The 14,561-nt window shown below is 40.2% G+C and overlaps 1 protein-coding gene and 1 long non-coding RNA gene across 6 annotated transcripts in view; one reads left to right on the forward strand and one right to left on the reverse strand.

The window, feature by feature from the left end:
* The window catches only part of Zdhhc15 (zinc finger, DHHC domain containing 15), a 134,122-nt gene extending 131,408 nt beyond the window's left edge, over window positions 1-2,714 (reverse strand). For 2 of the 4 annotated variants that reach the window (XM_011247506.1, XM_011247505.1), the window contains exon 1: window positions 2,288-2,714. In XM_011247506.1, coding sequence (XP_011245808.1) covers window positions 2,288-2,423 — 136 coding nt within the window. In that variant the 5' untranslated portion in view covers window positions 2,424-2,714. The remainder of the gene's footprint in view (window positions 1-2,287) is intronic. The other 2 variants (NM_175358.4, XM_017318342.2) reach the window with 2 other exon arrangements.
* Window positions 1,436-14,561, forward strand: part of Gm39530 — a 51,019-nt gene continuing 37,893 nt past the window's right edge. The window contains exons 1-2 of one of the 2 annotated variants that reach the window (XR_878217.3): window positions 1,436-1,783; window positions 12,310-12,382. This is a non-coding gene — a long non-coding RNA (predicted gene, 39530). The remainder of the gene's footprint in view (window positions 1,784-12,309; window positions 12,383-14,561) is intronic. The other variant, XR_003953044.1, reaches the window with a different exon arrangement.

Here is a 14,561-nt window from a genome sequence, read left to right on the forward strand (position 1 = left end):
GCTGAACTTTTGATCCCTTAGTTAATCATTCAAAAAAGACAAAGTGGTAAGGTCTGAGAACAGGAAAATTTTCCCGTCAAGGGAATGCACCTTATAGCAGACAGAGAAGAAGAGCAGGAGAACAGCCCAAATGCCTACCCATGAAGGCAACAAACCAAACTTATTGCTAAAAGCCTCTTCTGTATTTCCCATAACGTCCTTAAGAAGAAGGCCAGGAAAAAAAAAAGCCACATCTTGATCTATAGAGTTGACTAGAAGGAATTCTTATATCGGAAAAACACACTTACTTTACTTGACCCAAATTTGTGTAGGGATAGAGTATAGTATTTTTTCAAATACGTAAGAGAAAGGGGTTATAAGTGTAGTTGGTTCCTGGGACTGAAAAGTAGCACTCAAGCAGTAATATTTGAGGTGAGAGTTATGATATGAGGAAATAAATGAAGCATAGGAAGGCAGCTTTGAGGGGATGTTTGATGAACTCCACTTTGAATGAACAGGGAGACTGCAGGCCACAAGTATAAGGGGCTGGTAATAGGACTTCAGTATTGAAGTGATAATAGGTCTTAATAGGATCTCACATGAAAAGATATGGGGATTCTTCAATGGACCATGAGAAATTTCTGTTGAGAGGAGACAGTGTATGTCATGAAAACTAATTTGAGTTTATGAGAATGTTAGAAGGCCATATGTAATAGAGAGAGGACTGGAAACATATGAAAATCTAAGTGTATGTGGGTAAATACAAGAAAAAGATCTTGTTTTTTGTGCTGTGAAAGACTGGAGAATTCTGAGTTTGAAAGCACAAGGTACATGATAGGAACCAGGTTGTAAATAAGGAGAGACTAGAGTAATCCCTGGTGTGGTAGGACAGGGCATAAGGAAAGTCCAGCATCACTAAAGGGGTGGTCTAGGAAGAGAAAACAACAAAAGTATATTCCCATGAGAAAGGGCCAAAGGGACAAACTTCAGTAAGAAAGAACTGGATTTCCCAGGCTTGAGAAAGCAGGGGGCAAGTGCATTCTGAGAGGAAACAATGACAAGCACCAGGGACTGATAGTGTCAGAATGTGGGGACAGTGGGAAAACACTGGAGGGGGTGAAGAATGTTTCTCAGTAAAGATAGTTAAAGATTAAACAAGTAGTGGCTCTTCCGTGGGATATGGTAAAGATTGTGGGGACTCTTGTAAGTGTAAAGAAAACATTTGAGTATGCATTTATTGTGGATGGGACTGTCAGAAAATAACATAGGCCTTCTAATGAGAAGTTGAATGCTTTACAAAGTGGAAGGGAAGAGGCTGTACCCAGTGTGGTACAGTGCAGAGCTCTAATATGAGAAGAGAGTGTTGTATAGAACCCCCACACCACAAAAGGAGCTCTGAAAATGAGGGAAGCGCACAGGAAAAGAAGGGGGGAAACCTTATTACCATTGTGTGAAATGTGAGGTAGAACACACAGACTGAGGAGTCATAAGAAGGCAAACATATGAAGCACTCCTCTCTCTCTCTCTCTCTCTCTCTCTCTCTCTCTCTCTCTCTCTCTCTGTGTGTGTGTGTGTGTGTGTGTGTGTGTGTGTGTGTGGTGTGTATGTTGCATGTGTGCACACATGTGCGTGCTCTCTTGGATCTCAGAGAAAGAATGGACGGAGGGCTTAGCCCTGTGTAAAAAGTGAGAACAGAATGTTCTGATGTGAGAGGTTCAGAAGTGGGTGGGGAGGAGATGTGAAACCTCTCAGCTTGTGTTTGAAGATTGCAGAGAGAAGGTATGGATCTCAAAGTGGAGAAAAGGTGAGCTAATAGAAGAGGACAGGAATTATTTTGGGATCCCTTAGAGGGAATCCCCAGCATGGAAGGAATCATAGTAGGAGGGGGAAATGGTGGGGCCCTTAGTTGGATGCTTTGGTGGAGCAGGCACTTTAAGGACATGGAGTATGGTGCTTCCTCAATTGGTAGGGTGGGCTCAGAAGGTGGTTGCCAGGCAGTACAGCTTAAGTGGTTACCCTGTACTGGGAAAGGGGGTCCTGGTAGAAAGAGTCAGGGAATTATCGAGGGTAGAGCAAGGAAGTAAGAAAACCCAGGGGAGAGGAGATGGCGACGTGGTGGGACCCTCGTGGGACGGCGCATGAGAGATATTGTGAGAAGCCCAAGATTGGAAACTGGGAGTTTTTCAGGGCGCGAAGGGAAAAGCCGCAGGGTGAGGGCTGAGCTCACTGGGGACATCGGTATGAAGGATAAGGCAGACGATTGTGCTGGAGCATAATTTCCCCAGTTTATGTGGCCAGCCCCACTTACCCAGGCAGAGTTCAAAGACGTAGGCATAGTAGGACCAGAGAACGACGAGGACAATAACGAGCACTGGCACCCAGGACAGTACCCGGCGGCAGCACCGCAACCCCCCAGACAGAGCCATCTTCCAGCCCCGCCGCATCTTCGGCTCGAAGATCGACCGAGCAGGCCTGCTGGCGCCGGCCGGGATCTGCTTGGGCGGCGGCTGGGAGGCGGGAAGGCGCGCTGTGCGGCGCTCCACTGCTTAGCCTGGCGGGAACCGTCCTCGAGCCGCTGCCACCTGTGGGGCTGCACTGCCCAGCGCGCCCCGTCTGGCACCGCTGGCCTGAGTCACAGCTACAGGAACCGGCTGAGGTGGGGCAGAAGGTGGTTGCCTAGCAGTCCAGGCCGCAGGACTCACAGGGACTGCAGCCCCTCCCCCTTTCCACCTCTCGCCCCCTACCCCCAACCCCCAACCCCCAACCACTTCCTCTGAGCCTGCTGGGCTGGGCCTCCGCCAAATGTAAAACCCAAGAAATGTGGGTCCGCCCATCTGCCTTTACTGCACTGCATCCACCTTCTCTTCAGTTCTGGTTTCTCCCCTCTTCCTTCCCCTGTATCTCCTTTTCTTTGCTGTCCCAACCCCCAGACACACAAGTACAAAAAGGCACTGTGCAAAAGATGCACACAGCACAGTAGTACCTCATGAATTAAAGGTCATCCATCTCCATCCTCCCACTGCTACTTGAACAGTATGCTTAACACGTAGTGCTGCAGTCTCTGTTGGGGTACATCCCTTGACAGGGCACTCCTTCCACCCTCTGTACCCCCTGCAGAATTAGCTTAGTGTATTTTCAGAATAAACACAATGGTGCAGAAATCAAGTGAAGGCCATAATGATTCTGGGCTCAGGGAACTCTCTAAAGGTTTAAGCTTTATTAATAAAAGCACTTTTTTTTTTTCAGCTGGGCGTGGTGGTGTCACATGCCTTTAATCCCAGCACTCAGGAGACAGAGGCAGGCAGAGTTCTGAGTTTGAGGCCAGCCTGGTCTACAGAGTGAGGCCAGCCAGGGCTATACAGAGAAACCCTGTCTCGAAAAACCAAAAAAAAAAAAAAAAAAAAGCATTTTTCAGGCAGAAGAGGATTGATGACCTCTCAGACCAGAAACGTGTTTGAAAAGGCATGACATGACAATTCTAAAGTGTTCCAAGACCAGCTGCTGTACCTTGAAGAGAGTTTATGTGAAGAGGATGGGAGTGAGGACTGAAAATACAGGCTGGAGCAAGGATGTGAATGCTCTTGGATGCCTTGTCAGGGACACAGTTATGTAGAGCAGATGGAAAACAGTCAGCAAAGGTCGGGGGGCGGGGGGCAATGGAATAGAGTCACAGTGATACTAATGTAAAACAGTAAGCTGGATTTCACTAAGGAAGCCGGTCTGAGAGCAGGGGGACCAATCAGGAGGCAAGTCGTTACTTTCTATTAAGTCAACATTAGTATAAATAAAGAATGGCAAACCAGGGGACTGTCACGAAGAAGCTCATGTCCTCCTTAAGGCAACAGGCTGTTGTTTTGACACAAGTACCTACCACAGTTCTATTATTATGGTCGTTTGTATATTTCATACTCATTGATCTAATGGTTTCCAAAGGTCTAGTACACGAAGAGACTTTTGCTGAGATCCAGTTTTGATTTACAGTCAGTGTGACTGCTGTGTGAGAGCAAGAGGTTTTATAAGCCAGGAAGCGGGAGTGGGTGGGTTGGGGAGCAGGGCAGGGGGAGGGTAATTAGGGGGTTTTAGGGATAGCGTTTGAAATGTAAATGAAGAAAATATGTAATTTTTTTAAAAAAGAGATTTTGTAAGATTGTCTTGTGGTTTTAATGTATGGTTATACATGCAATAACGTTCCTAAAGTAACAACACTATTGTTTCTTTTCAGATTAAGATCAAGGTTGATGTTACTAAAGTAGTAATGTAATGAAGTGCAGAGTGTATTTTAGTTACAATATTTAATAGTCTGATAAGTTATTTAGCCCTGAAGTTCTGACATGAAAGAATGGCTTTCCATTAATCATGGTTTTGAGGATCTTAGAACATATATTTTGAGATTTTTGTACCTATTTTGTTTAAATCAAGTGGCTTTGTGGAGGAAATGATTAAATGTAGATAGAGTCTGAGCTGGGCAGAATACCTACTAACTTACTAAGAAGGTAACAGGTTTAAGTACGGATTTGAGGGAAGGAATGACAGATAAAGGGAATTGTATAATGGTAAAGATATATGAAACTTTATGGTATATTCGAGAAGACTACAAGAAACCTGTCTTGTTGGAAGGCATCACAGTAGGCTAACCTCTTGATTAATATTTTTGAAGCATTATGGGCCAGAGAGCTGGGAATGCTTGTTGCTCTTCAAGAATTTGATTCCTGGTACCCACATCAGTTACCTCTTATTGGCCTGTAACTATCTCCTGGGGGGCTCTGACACTGTCTTCTGATCTCTGTGAACACTTGCCTTTGCCCCTCCCCCACCATGACACAATTAAAAGACTTTGGGCCCAAAGCAGGGGATCAGGAGACGAAGGGTATCATGGAACTGTTTGTGGGAGATAATCGATAGAATTTGTTAATCACTGTAAAAAGTGAGGAGTGAGACCAGTCAAAGGTAATGAAGAACAGTGTTGCCTGCCACCACCACGGGGGCTATGGTGAGGAAAGGAGGTTGGATAGGGAAGTTGAAAAGTTCCTTTTTGGTGGGCTTTGCTTATATTTTTATTTTCTAGTGTAATCTGGGCACTAATCAAATAGCTTGCGATGAGGACTTATGATAGAGAGAATTCATATGCAGATTAGCATGGATGGCTAAGAACCAACAGAGAAACCAAGTTCAAGAATATATATTGCAAGGTTTAGCAAAGTATGTTTACGGGCTACATGTCAACTATTGACTTATTTGTTTTCTTTCTGTTCCCTGCTGTTTTTTCCCCTAGTTTTTTGCTGATCATGATGGTACATGGGTGTAACCCTAGCACTTAGCAGGTAAAGGCAGGAATTCAAGGCAGTCCTCTGCTATATAGCTAGATATAGAGCAGGCTCAGGCTGGGTTACTTGAGACTTCCTCACTTTGTTAAAAGTTACATTTATTTAGTGTGTGTGTATGACTGTGCATGTGAATGTATGCATGTGTGTGTGTACACATATACACACATATACATGATACACAGCATGTGTGTGGAGATCAGAGAACAAGAGATAGAAGTAATTTCTTTCTATCAGGACATCATGTGGGTCCTGGAAATTGAACTCAGGTTGTCAGGCTTGGCTGCATGTGCTTTTACCAACTCCTACCTCATTTATTGACATAGACTATTGGACATACTGCTATATTTCATAAAGACCATTTCTTTCAAGTACGAAATGTACTTTGACTATATTAACGTTTTCTGATTTCCTCAATTGAATTCTCCCTTCACTTGTTTAGTCTCTTCTAGTTTCATGCCATATTGTGTGTGTGTTCTTGTCTCTGTGTGTGCAGTTTTATATACGTATAAAGAATTGTAGGATCTAATAATGAGGAAAAATATGTGGCATTATCTTTATACATGTGATTTAGTTTCTTTCAGCACAATGATCTTCAGTTTCAACAGTTTTTTAGCAAATGGAATTATTTCATTCTTCATGATTGAATAAAACTCCACCTATGTATATGTACCACATTTTCTTTATTCATTTATCTGTAGATGGACACATAGGCTGATTCCATATGTATCTGTATATGTATATATGTATATGTATCTGTATGTGTGTGCACATATGCATGCGTGTATGCATGCTTGTGGACGGTAAAGAACAACCTCAGGTCTTACTCCTAAGGCATCTCTCTCTCTCTCTCTCTCTCTCTCTCTCTCTCTCTCCTTTTTGTTTGTTTAAGATAGGATCTCTCATAGCCCTGAAACTTCATCAGGTAGGCTAGGCTAGCTGGAAAGTGAGCCACAAAGCTGTCTCCACTTCCCATCTTGCCATCTCTGGTATCTCCATAATCTCCATACCTGGCTTTTTTTTTTTTTTTTTTTGAGTTCTGTGGATCTGAACTCAGACCCGCAGAGTTGGGAGTCAAGTATTTTCCTGGATGAGCCATCTTCTATAACTTGACTGTAGTGAATAGTGCTGTAACACACCTGGATATGCAGACGTTTCTGTGGATGTTTCCATAGAGTCCTTTGGTTGTCTGCCCTGGAGGGGTACTGTTGGTCATATGGGAGGGATTTCTATTTTTAGTTTTTGAGGGACCTCAATATAGACTTCCGTAGGGGGTAGACCAGGAATTCCTGCCAACAGGAATGTTTTGTTTTATAAGTATTTCCTTTTCTCCACATTCTCACCAGACCTTTTTTTCTTTTATGATAGGCATTCTGAGTTGATAGTGTAGAATCTTAGCGTACTTTTAATTTGCACTTTCCTAATGGGTAAGAATGTTGAACACTTTGTATTTTCTATCTTTGACGATTTCTTATTATGTCATACCTGTCCTAATCATTTTCTCCTGCTCCCCTACCATCTACTAACCCCCTTCTTCTTTCCAACTAGTCTCTCTCTCACTTTTACAGTTTTATCATGTGTAGGCAAGCAAGATTTACATGTGTTCAGAGTTGCTGTGTGCTCATGATTGCAATAGCCATAAGACCAGTCTCTGACTTGCACAGTCTTCCCACCCCCTCTGCTACAGAATTTCCTGGGCCTTGGAGGAGATGGTATAAAATGTCTTGTTGCTTACTGTCAACATTTGGACAAATTATGAGTCTCTGCTTTAAATATTAGCTTTTCTGACAAAGACTGAGAGAAACACTAGCCTATAGGCATAAACATAAATATTTAGAAGTTAGTTTGATTGCACACCCATTTAGCAAAATATTCAGTAGTAGATTTACCCCTACAGCCTATGACCTCACTATCTATAGACTATTGACTAAGCAGGGGAAATTTTGGGTTGAAGGTTTTGTGGGTGGCTTGGTGCCCCTACCCTCCACTGGGATTCATGCCTGGCTACAGGAGGTTGCCACTTCAGACTCCATATCCTTCACTGCTAGGAGTCTCAACTAGGGTCACCCCCATATCCTCCCAGGAGCCTCCCTCATTCCTGGTCTCCAGCTTGTCCCAGAGATGTGCCTCCCCACCAATTTCCCTTCTCTCTTCCAGCCTTCTCACCCCTACTCCAACCTCCTCACTCTCCCCACACCTGATTCTGATTTTCTTACATCTGTTGAGACTTGCTCTGTGACTGAGTATATGGTAAATTTTGGAGAAAGTTCCCTGAGATGCTGAAAAGGTATATTCTTTGGTGTTTGGGTGAAGTGTTCTGTAGATATCTATTAGGTCCGTTTGATTTATAACATCTGTTTCATTATTTCTCTGTTTAGTTTCTGTCTTGATAATCTGTCCATTGATGATAGTGGGGTTTTGAAGTCTCCCACTATTAATGTGGGGGTTATGTGACTTAATCTTTAGTAATGTTTCTTTTATGAATGTGGGTACTCTTGCATTTTGAGCATAGATGTTCAGAATTGAGATGTCACCTTGATGGATTTTTCCTTTGATGAGTATGAAGTGTCCTTTCCTATCTTTTGTGATTAATTTTGGTTGTAAGTGTATTTATTGGATAGAATGGCTACACCAGTTTGCTTCTTGCATCCTTCCCTTGGAAAACTTTTTCCCAACCCTTTACTCTGAGGTAATGTCTACCTTTGTTATTGAGCTGTGTTTCTTGAATGTAGCCAAATAGATCTTGTTTTCACAGCCACTCTGTTAGCCTGTGTCTTCTTATTGAGGAACTGAGTCCATTAATGTTGAGAGGTTGACAGTTAATTCTTGTTATTTTGATGTTGGTGGTGGTGGAGTTTGTGTGTTTGTGTGCTTACTTTTCTTTGATTTTGGTGATATGGTGTTATTTATTTCCTGTGATTTCTTGGATGTAGTTAGCCTCCTTGGATTGTAGTTTTCCTCCTAGTATCATTTGTAGGGCTGGATTTGTGGATGGATATTGTTTAAATTTGGTTTTGTTATGAAATATCTTTGTTTTCTCCATTGATGGTGATTAAAAGCTTTGCTGGGTATAATATTTTGGGCTTACATCTCTGTTCCCTTGGGGTCTCTAAGACATCTTCCCAGGCCCTTCTGACTTTTACACTCTCTGTTGAGAAGTCAGGTGTAATTCTGATAGGCCTGTCTTTATATGATACTTGGCCTGTTTCCCTTGCAGCTTGTAATATTCTTCTTTGTTCTGTCCATTTATTGTTTTGATTATTATGTGGCAGGAGGATTTTTCTTTTCTGGCCCCATGTATTTGGTGTTCTGTAGGCTTCTTGTATGTTTATAGGCATCTCTTTCTTAGGTTGGGGAAGTTTTTTTCTATGATTTTGTTGAAAATATTTTCTGGACCTTAGAGCTGGGGTGATGATGATTCCCCCTCCTCTTCCTCTTCTTTTTCTTCTCTTCCTATTATTTTTAGGTTTGGTCTTTTCATTGTGTCCCAGATTTCTTGGAGGTTTTGTGTCAAGAACTTTATAAATTTAACATTTTCTTTGACTGATGTATCAGTTTCTTCAATCATAACTCCTATGCCTGACATTCTCTCTTCCATCTCTTGTCTTTAGTTGGTGATGCTTGTGTCTGTTGTTCTTGTTCTCCTCTCTAGGTTTTCCATCTCCAGGATTTCCTCAGTTTGTGATTTCTTTATTGTTTCCATTTCCATTTTTAGACCTTGAACAGTTTTATGCATTTCCTTCACCTGTTTGATTGTATTTTCCTGTATTTCTTTAAGGGATTCATTTTCTCTTTAAAGGCCTTTAACATCTTTATGAGATTGGGTTTAAAGTCATCTTCTTGTGCTTCATTTGTGTTAGGACATGCAGTGCTTGCTGTAGACGGATAGCTGGCCTCTGGTGGGGCCGTATTGCCCTGGCTCTTTTTGGTTATGTTCTTACACTGGCCTTTAGGCATCTGTTTGTCCCTGGCACTAGCTGGATGTTCCTGATACTGTCAGAACTCCTCAGGAGGGAAGGCAAAGCCTTGGGCCTGACAGTAGAGCCCAGGGAACAGCACACTGCTTACCTCTGTTGGCTATGTCCCAGGTAGATCAGCAGGCCAGGAAAAGTCAGGGTGAGTTCTAACCTGTGTGTTCCTGGGCCCTTCAGGCCTGGAATTCTTGGGACCCAGCAGGTCTCCTCTGGAGGGAAGGTAATGGAGCTTTCGGGGTTGGGGCGGCAGGCAGTGTGCAGCTCACTTCTGCTGGCTGTGTCCCAGATGTACCTTCTTTATTTGGTGTTGCTACAGTAATACTGGCTTCATAAAATGAATTTGGTATTGTTACTACCTTTCCTATTTTCTAGACTAATATGAGAAGTGTCGTTAGTTCTTTTTTTTTATATTTATTGGCCATTTGTAATTCACCTTTTAATAACTGTCTATTTGTTTCATTAGCTCATTTAACGATTGGGTCATTTGATGTTTAGGTTCTTTTGAGCCCTTTGTTCTTCTGAGTCAAGGTTTCTCTGTGTAATGTCTCCAGCTATCCTGGAACTCAATCTATAGTCCAAGCTGGCCACAGACTCAGAGATCTGCCAGCCTCTACCTGAGTGCTGGGATTGAAGACTTGTGCCACTACTGCCCAGCTTGAATATTTTTAATTAGATATTTTCTTTATTTACATTTCAAATGTTATCCCTTTTCCTGGTTTCCTCTCCAAAAACCCCCTATCCCTTCCTCCTCCCCCTGCTCACCAACCCACCCACTGCCACTTCCTGGCCCTGGTATGCTGCTATACTGGGGCATAGAACCTTCACGGGATAAAGGGCCTCTCCTCCCATTGATGTTCAACAAGACCATCCTCTGCTACATATGCACTAGAGACATGAGTCCCACCATGTGTTTTCTTTGGTTAGTGGTTTAGTCCCAGGGAGCTCTGGGGTTACTGGTTAGTTCATATTGTTGTTCCTCCTATGGGGGTACTTTCTCTAGCTCCTTCATTGGGGACCCTGTGCTCTGTCCAATGGATGACTGTGAGCATCCACTTCTGTATTTGTCAGGCACTGGCAGCTTGAACTTTTTATATGTTTTACATAATTACTCCTATCACATGCATATCTAGCAAAGATTTCTTTCCCATTCTGTAGACTGTCTCTTTATCTTAAGTTAGTATACAAAATAAATTTAAAAAAAAGAAAAAAAAACTAAAAAAAAAATGATTCAGAAAAGAGAAAAAAACATGGTATTTCTCTTTTTGAGACTGACTAAATTCACTTAATTTTAGTGCCTCTCATTACATCCATTTTCTTGAAAATGGTAAAACTTTATTCTTCTTTATACCTGATTAAAATTCCATTGTGTATGTATACCACATTTCATCCTTTCCTCTGTTTACAGACACTGAGATTGGATTCATAACTTAGCTACTATGACTAGTGCTGCAATACACATTGATATTTTATGAAGTCTGTAAGATGTCTAGAATCATTTTAATGCATATTAGTGTCCTGTTTTTCTAGCTCCATTTTTTAGAAAGACAATCGTTTCTCTTTGGTCTAAGATCAGTTGGCAATATTTATGTCAGCCTATATCTGAATCCTCTGTTCTGTTCAATTGTTCTGTCTCTTTTTGACCAATTCCACTCTCTCTTGTTTACTGTAGCTTCATAGAAAGTCTTAATGCTAAATAGTATCATTCTTCCAAAGTATATTAGCTATTTTAGCTACTCTGGGACTATAAACATTGTAACTGCGTTTATACCTAACAATAATTTGCTTCAATTTTGATTGTGAACACATTGGATGTATAGACTTAATTGGCGAGAGCTGGCATCTTAGTGAAATTCATCTTTTATATGAACACGGTGATACCTCTCCATTTATTTAGCTCTAATTTGTTTTTTTAACCAATTTTTTATAGTTTTCTTCATGTACAGCATGTATACATTTTGTTAGATTTATACTTAAGTATTTAATTGTGGGAAACACCAACATAAAATTTTAACTTGACTTTTGTGTATTAACCTGAGTCCTCTGGCTTTGCAATAATTGCTTATTCTAAGTTTTGCTGATCCTTTCAGATTTTTTGTGTAGTTATGCCATCTTTAGCAAGGACAGTTTTATTACATCGTTCTCAGTTAGTATACTGTATTTTAGTTTGTTTTGTATTATTGATCTTAATGGGAATGATTTTAGTTCCTTAAATAATGTTACGTGTAGATTTTGGTGTAGATATTCTTATCAAATTAAGGAAGTTTTCTGTTGCTATGTTCTCTGAGTTTTTTCCACAATGAATGGGTATTGAATTTTTACCAAATACATTTCTTCATATGTTGATTTAATAATGCAGTTTTCCTCAGCCTATCAATGTCCTGCATTAATTTATTTGGTAATCAAATGTTTCTCAGCCTTACATATCAGAATTATCTCATAGTATTGAGATATACAATTGTTTTTATACATTATGAAGTTCAGATGGTAATATTCTGTGAGAGATTTTTATATCTAGGTTTAAGAGAGACAATAATCTGCAGGTTTTGTTCTCACAATGTCCTTTTTCTGATTTTAGTATTAATTTGCTGGTAGCCTCATGGGATGAATTAGGAATTATTATCTCTGCCTTTGAGAGAGATCACAGAGAATTAATACATGCCATCCTTAAATATTTTGTAGAATTTAGCAGTGAATTCACTTGTCCAAGTGATGCTTCTTTTTAAGGTTATCAATTTTTTATTGAGTTTCTTTAATTAATATAGATCTATTCAAATTGTATTTTTTGTGATAGTTTTGGCAGATTATATCCTTCAAGAAATTTGTCTATGTAATGCTGTCAACTTGACAGGATCTAGAATTACCTAGGAGACAAGCTTTAGGGCACATGTGTGATATATTATCTTGATTAGGTTCATTAAGATGGGAAAATCAACTTACTATGGGCAATACCATTCCATGAACTGGGTGGGCCCCTGGAGTAAAAAGAGGAGATAGCTGGTCATAAGCACTCATGCTTCTCTTTTTTATGACTGCAGGTGCAATGTGAACAGCCACCTCAAGCTTCTGTCACTGTGTCTTCCCTACCGTAATGGACCGTACCCTCAAATGGTGAGCCAAAATCAACTATCCATTACATTGCTTTTGCCAGGGCATTTCATCAAGCAAAAGGAAAAGTAACTAGGGCATAACCCATAATATCTATGTTCTCAAACTTGTGACTCTTTGATGTCTCCTAGGTTCATAGTGGTATTTCTCTCTTACGTTTATCATACTATCAATTTACATTCTTAATACTTGTGTTAAAATTGCTTGTGATCTTGTTACATTTCCTATTCAGTTCTTGATTTCATTTTCACTTATGTTTGTGCTAATACTTATTAGCTCTTTTTTCCACTTAGTCTGGGTTTACTTTGCCTTACTTTTGGATTTTCTTTTCTTTTTTATGTTTTATGTTTGTTTGTTTGTTTTTCCGAGACAGGGTTTCTCTGTATAGCCCTGGCTGTTCTGGAACTCACTCTGTAGAACAGGCTGGCCTCGAACTCAGAAATCCGCCTGCCTCTGCCTCCCGAGCACTGGGATTAAAGGCGTGCGCCATCACGCCTGGCTTAATTTTCTATTATATGCGTTCAGCGGTATGGATTTTTATTGGTTTTCTGAATGTCACAGATTTTGATGAGATATGGTTTCATTTCCATTTAATTAAAAAACTGTTAACTAACTTGTCACTCTTTGATATGGGTATTATTTAATCCTTGGGAATTTTATAATCCACTGCACCTTAATGACTTAAAGGAAAGTGTGATGCTATATTACTCAGACTGGCACCAAGCACTTGGGCTTAAGTGATTCTCCTGCCTAAGCCTCCTGAATTAGCTAAGATTATGGACATGTGGCACACATCATATCCTGTGTTATTGATACTAACTTAGTTCTGCTGCAGTCTAGGAGCATATTTTATGTGATGTCTAGGGTTTTTGTTTTTTAATTTTAAGGCTTGTTTTATAATCCAGAATGTGTTTTTTCTTGGTGAGTATTCTATATAAGCTTGAAATAAATGAAATTATCTATTGTCCATTATATCCAGCTTTGTCAGATTTTGGAATATTTAACTAATGGTGGAATGTCACTATTTGGAACGTATCAGAGTTTGGATTTTGGAATAATGATATTCATCCTGAAAATGATATTGTAAAATGGCCACCACAATCAAACTACATAACACATCTATCATCTCAAGTGTTACCCATTTCTTTGTGATAATAGTACTGAGACTTATTTCTTAGCAAGTTTCAAGTGTACAGTAGAATATTACTTAAAATAACTATTAGATTTCCAGAAGTCATTCATTTTGGAAACATTTTATGTACTTTGATAAAAAAAACCAAAAACCAAAAACCAAAACCTCAGCCAGGCAGTGGTAGCGCACGCCTTTAATCCCAGCACTTGGAGGCAGAGGCAGGCGAATTTCTGAGTTCGAGGCCAGCCTGTTCTACAGAGTGAGTTCCAGGACAGCCAGGGCTACACAGAGAAACGCTGTCTCGGAAAACCAAAACCAACCAACCAACCAAACAAACAAACAAAGGAAAAACCTCTCATTTCTTCCTGAGACAAAACCTGTTCGGCTTTGCAAGTAGGAGATCCAGCCCGAGTACAACACAGATGAATCTGGAAGATGTTATCCCAAGTAATTAAGCCGGATACAAAAGGAAAAATGTTTCTTGCTCACTTGTGTCTGGAATGTAGAATGGTTAGAATGTATATACTCCATTTTCTTTATTCACCTATCATAGACACTTGCACTATTTATCTTGGCCATTAACAATAATGAATGCTGGAAAGAATGCAGCTGTCTCTATGATGTGCTGATTTCATTGTCTTTGGGTATGTCCCTAGAAGAGGGATTTCTGAATCATCTAAGTTTAGTTTCAAAGTATTTTTGAACTTCCATATTGTTTTCCTTTAAGTTTCCTCTTTTTTCTACATCATTGCTAAGTTATGCTATCCACTGATTTTTTTTTAATACTAGACATCTTAACAAGTATGAGATGATATATCTCATTATGGTCTTGATTTACATTTCATGATTATTAGTGATACAGAGAATTTTTTGTGTTTCCATTGGTCATTTGTATTTTTTTAAAAAAGAAGATTAGTTTTATTTTTAATTAGGTGTATGCGTTTGGGAGTAAGATGGGGCACATGATTGCAGCTATGGACAGAGGCTAGACAAGGATGTTGAATCTTCTGGATTTGGAGTTAAAGGTGTTTGTAAGCTGCCTAACATGTG

The sequence above is a fragment of the Mus musculus genome, chromosome X, assembly GCF_000001635.26.
Source record: "Mus musculus strain C57BL/6J chromosome X, GRCm38.p6 C57BL/6J".
Taxonomy (NCBI): domain Eukaryota; kingdom Metazoa; phylum Chordata; class Mammalia; order Rodentia; family Muridae; genus Mus; species Mus musculus.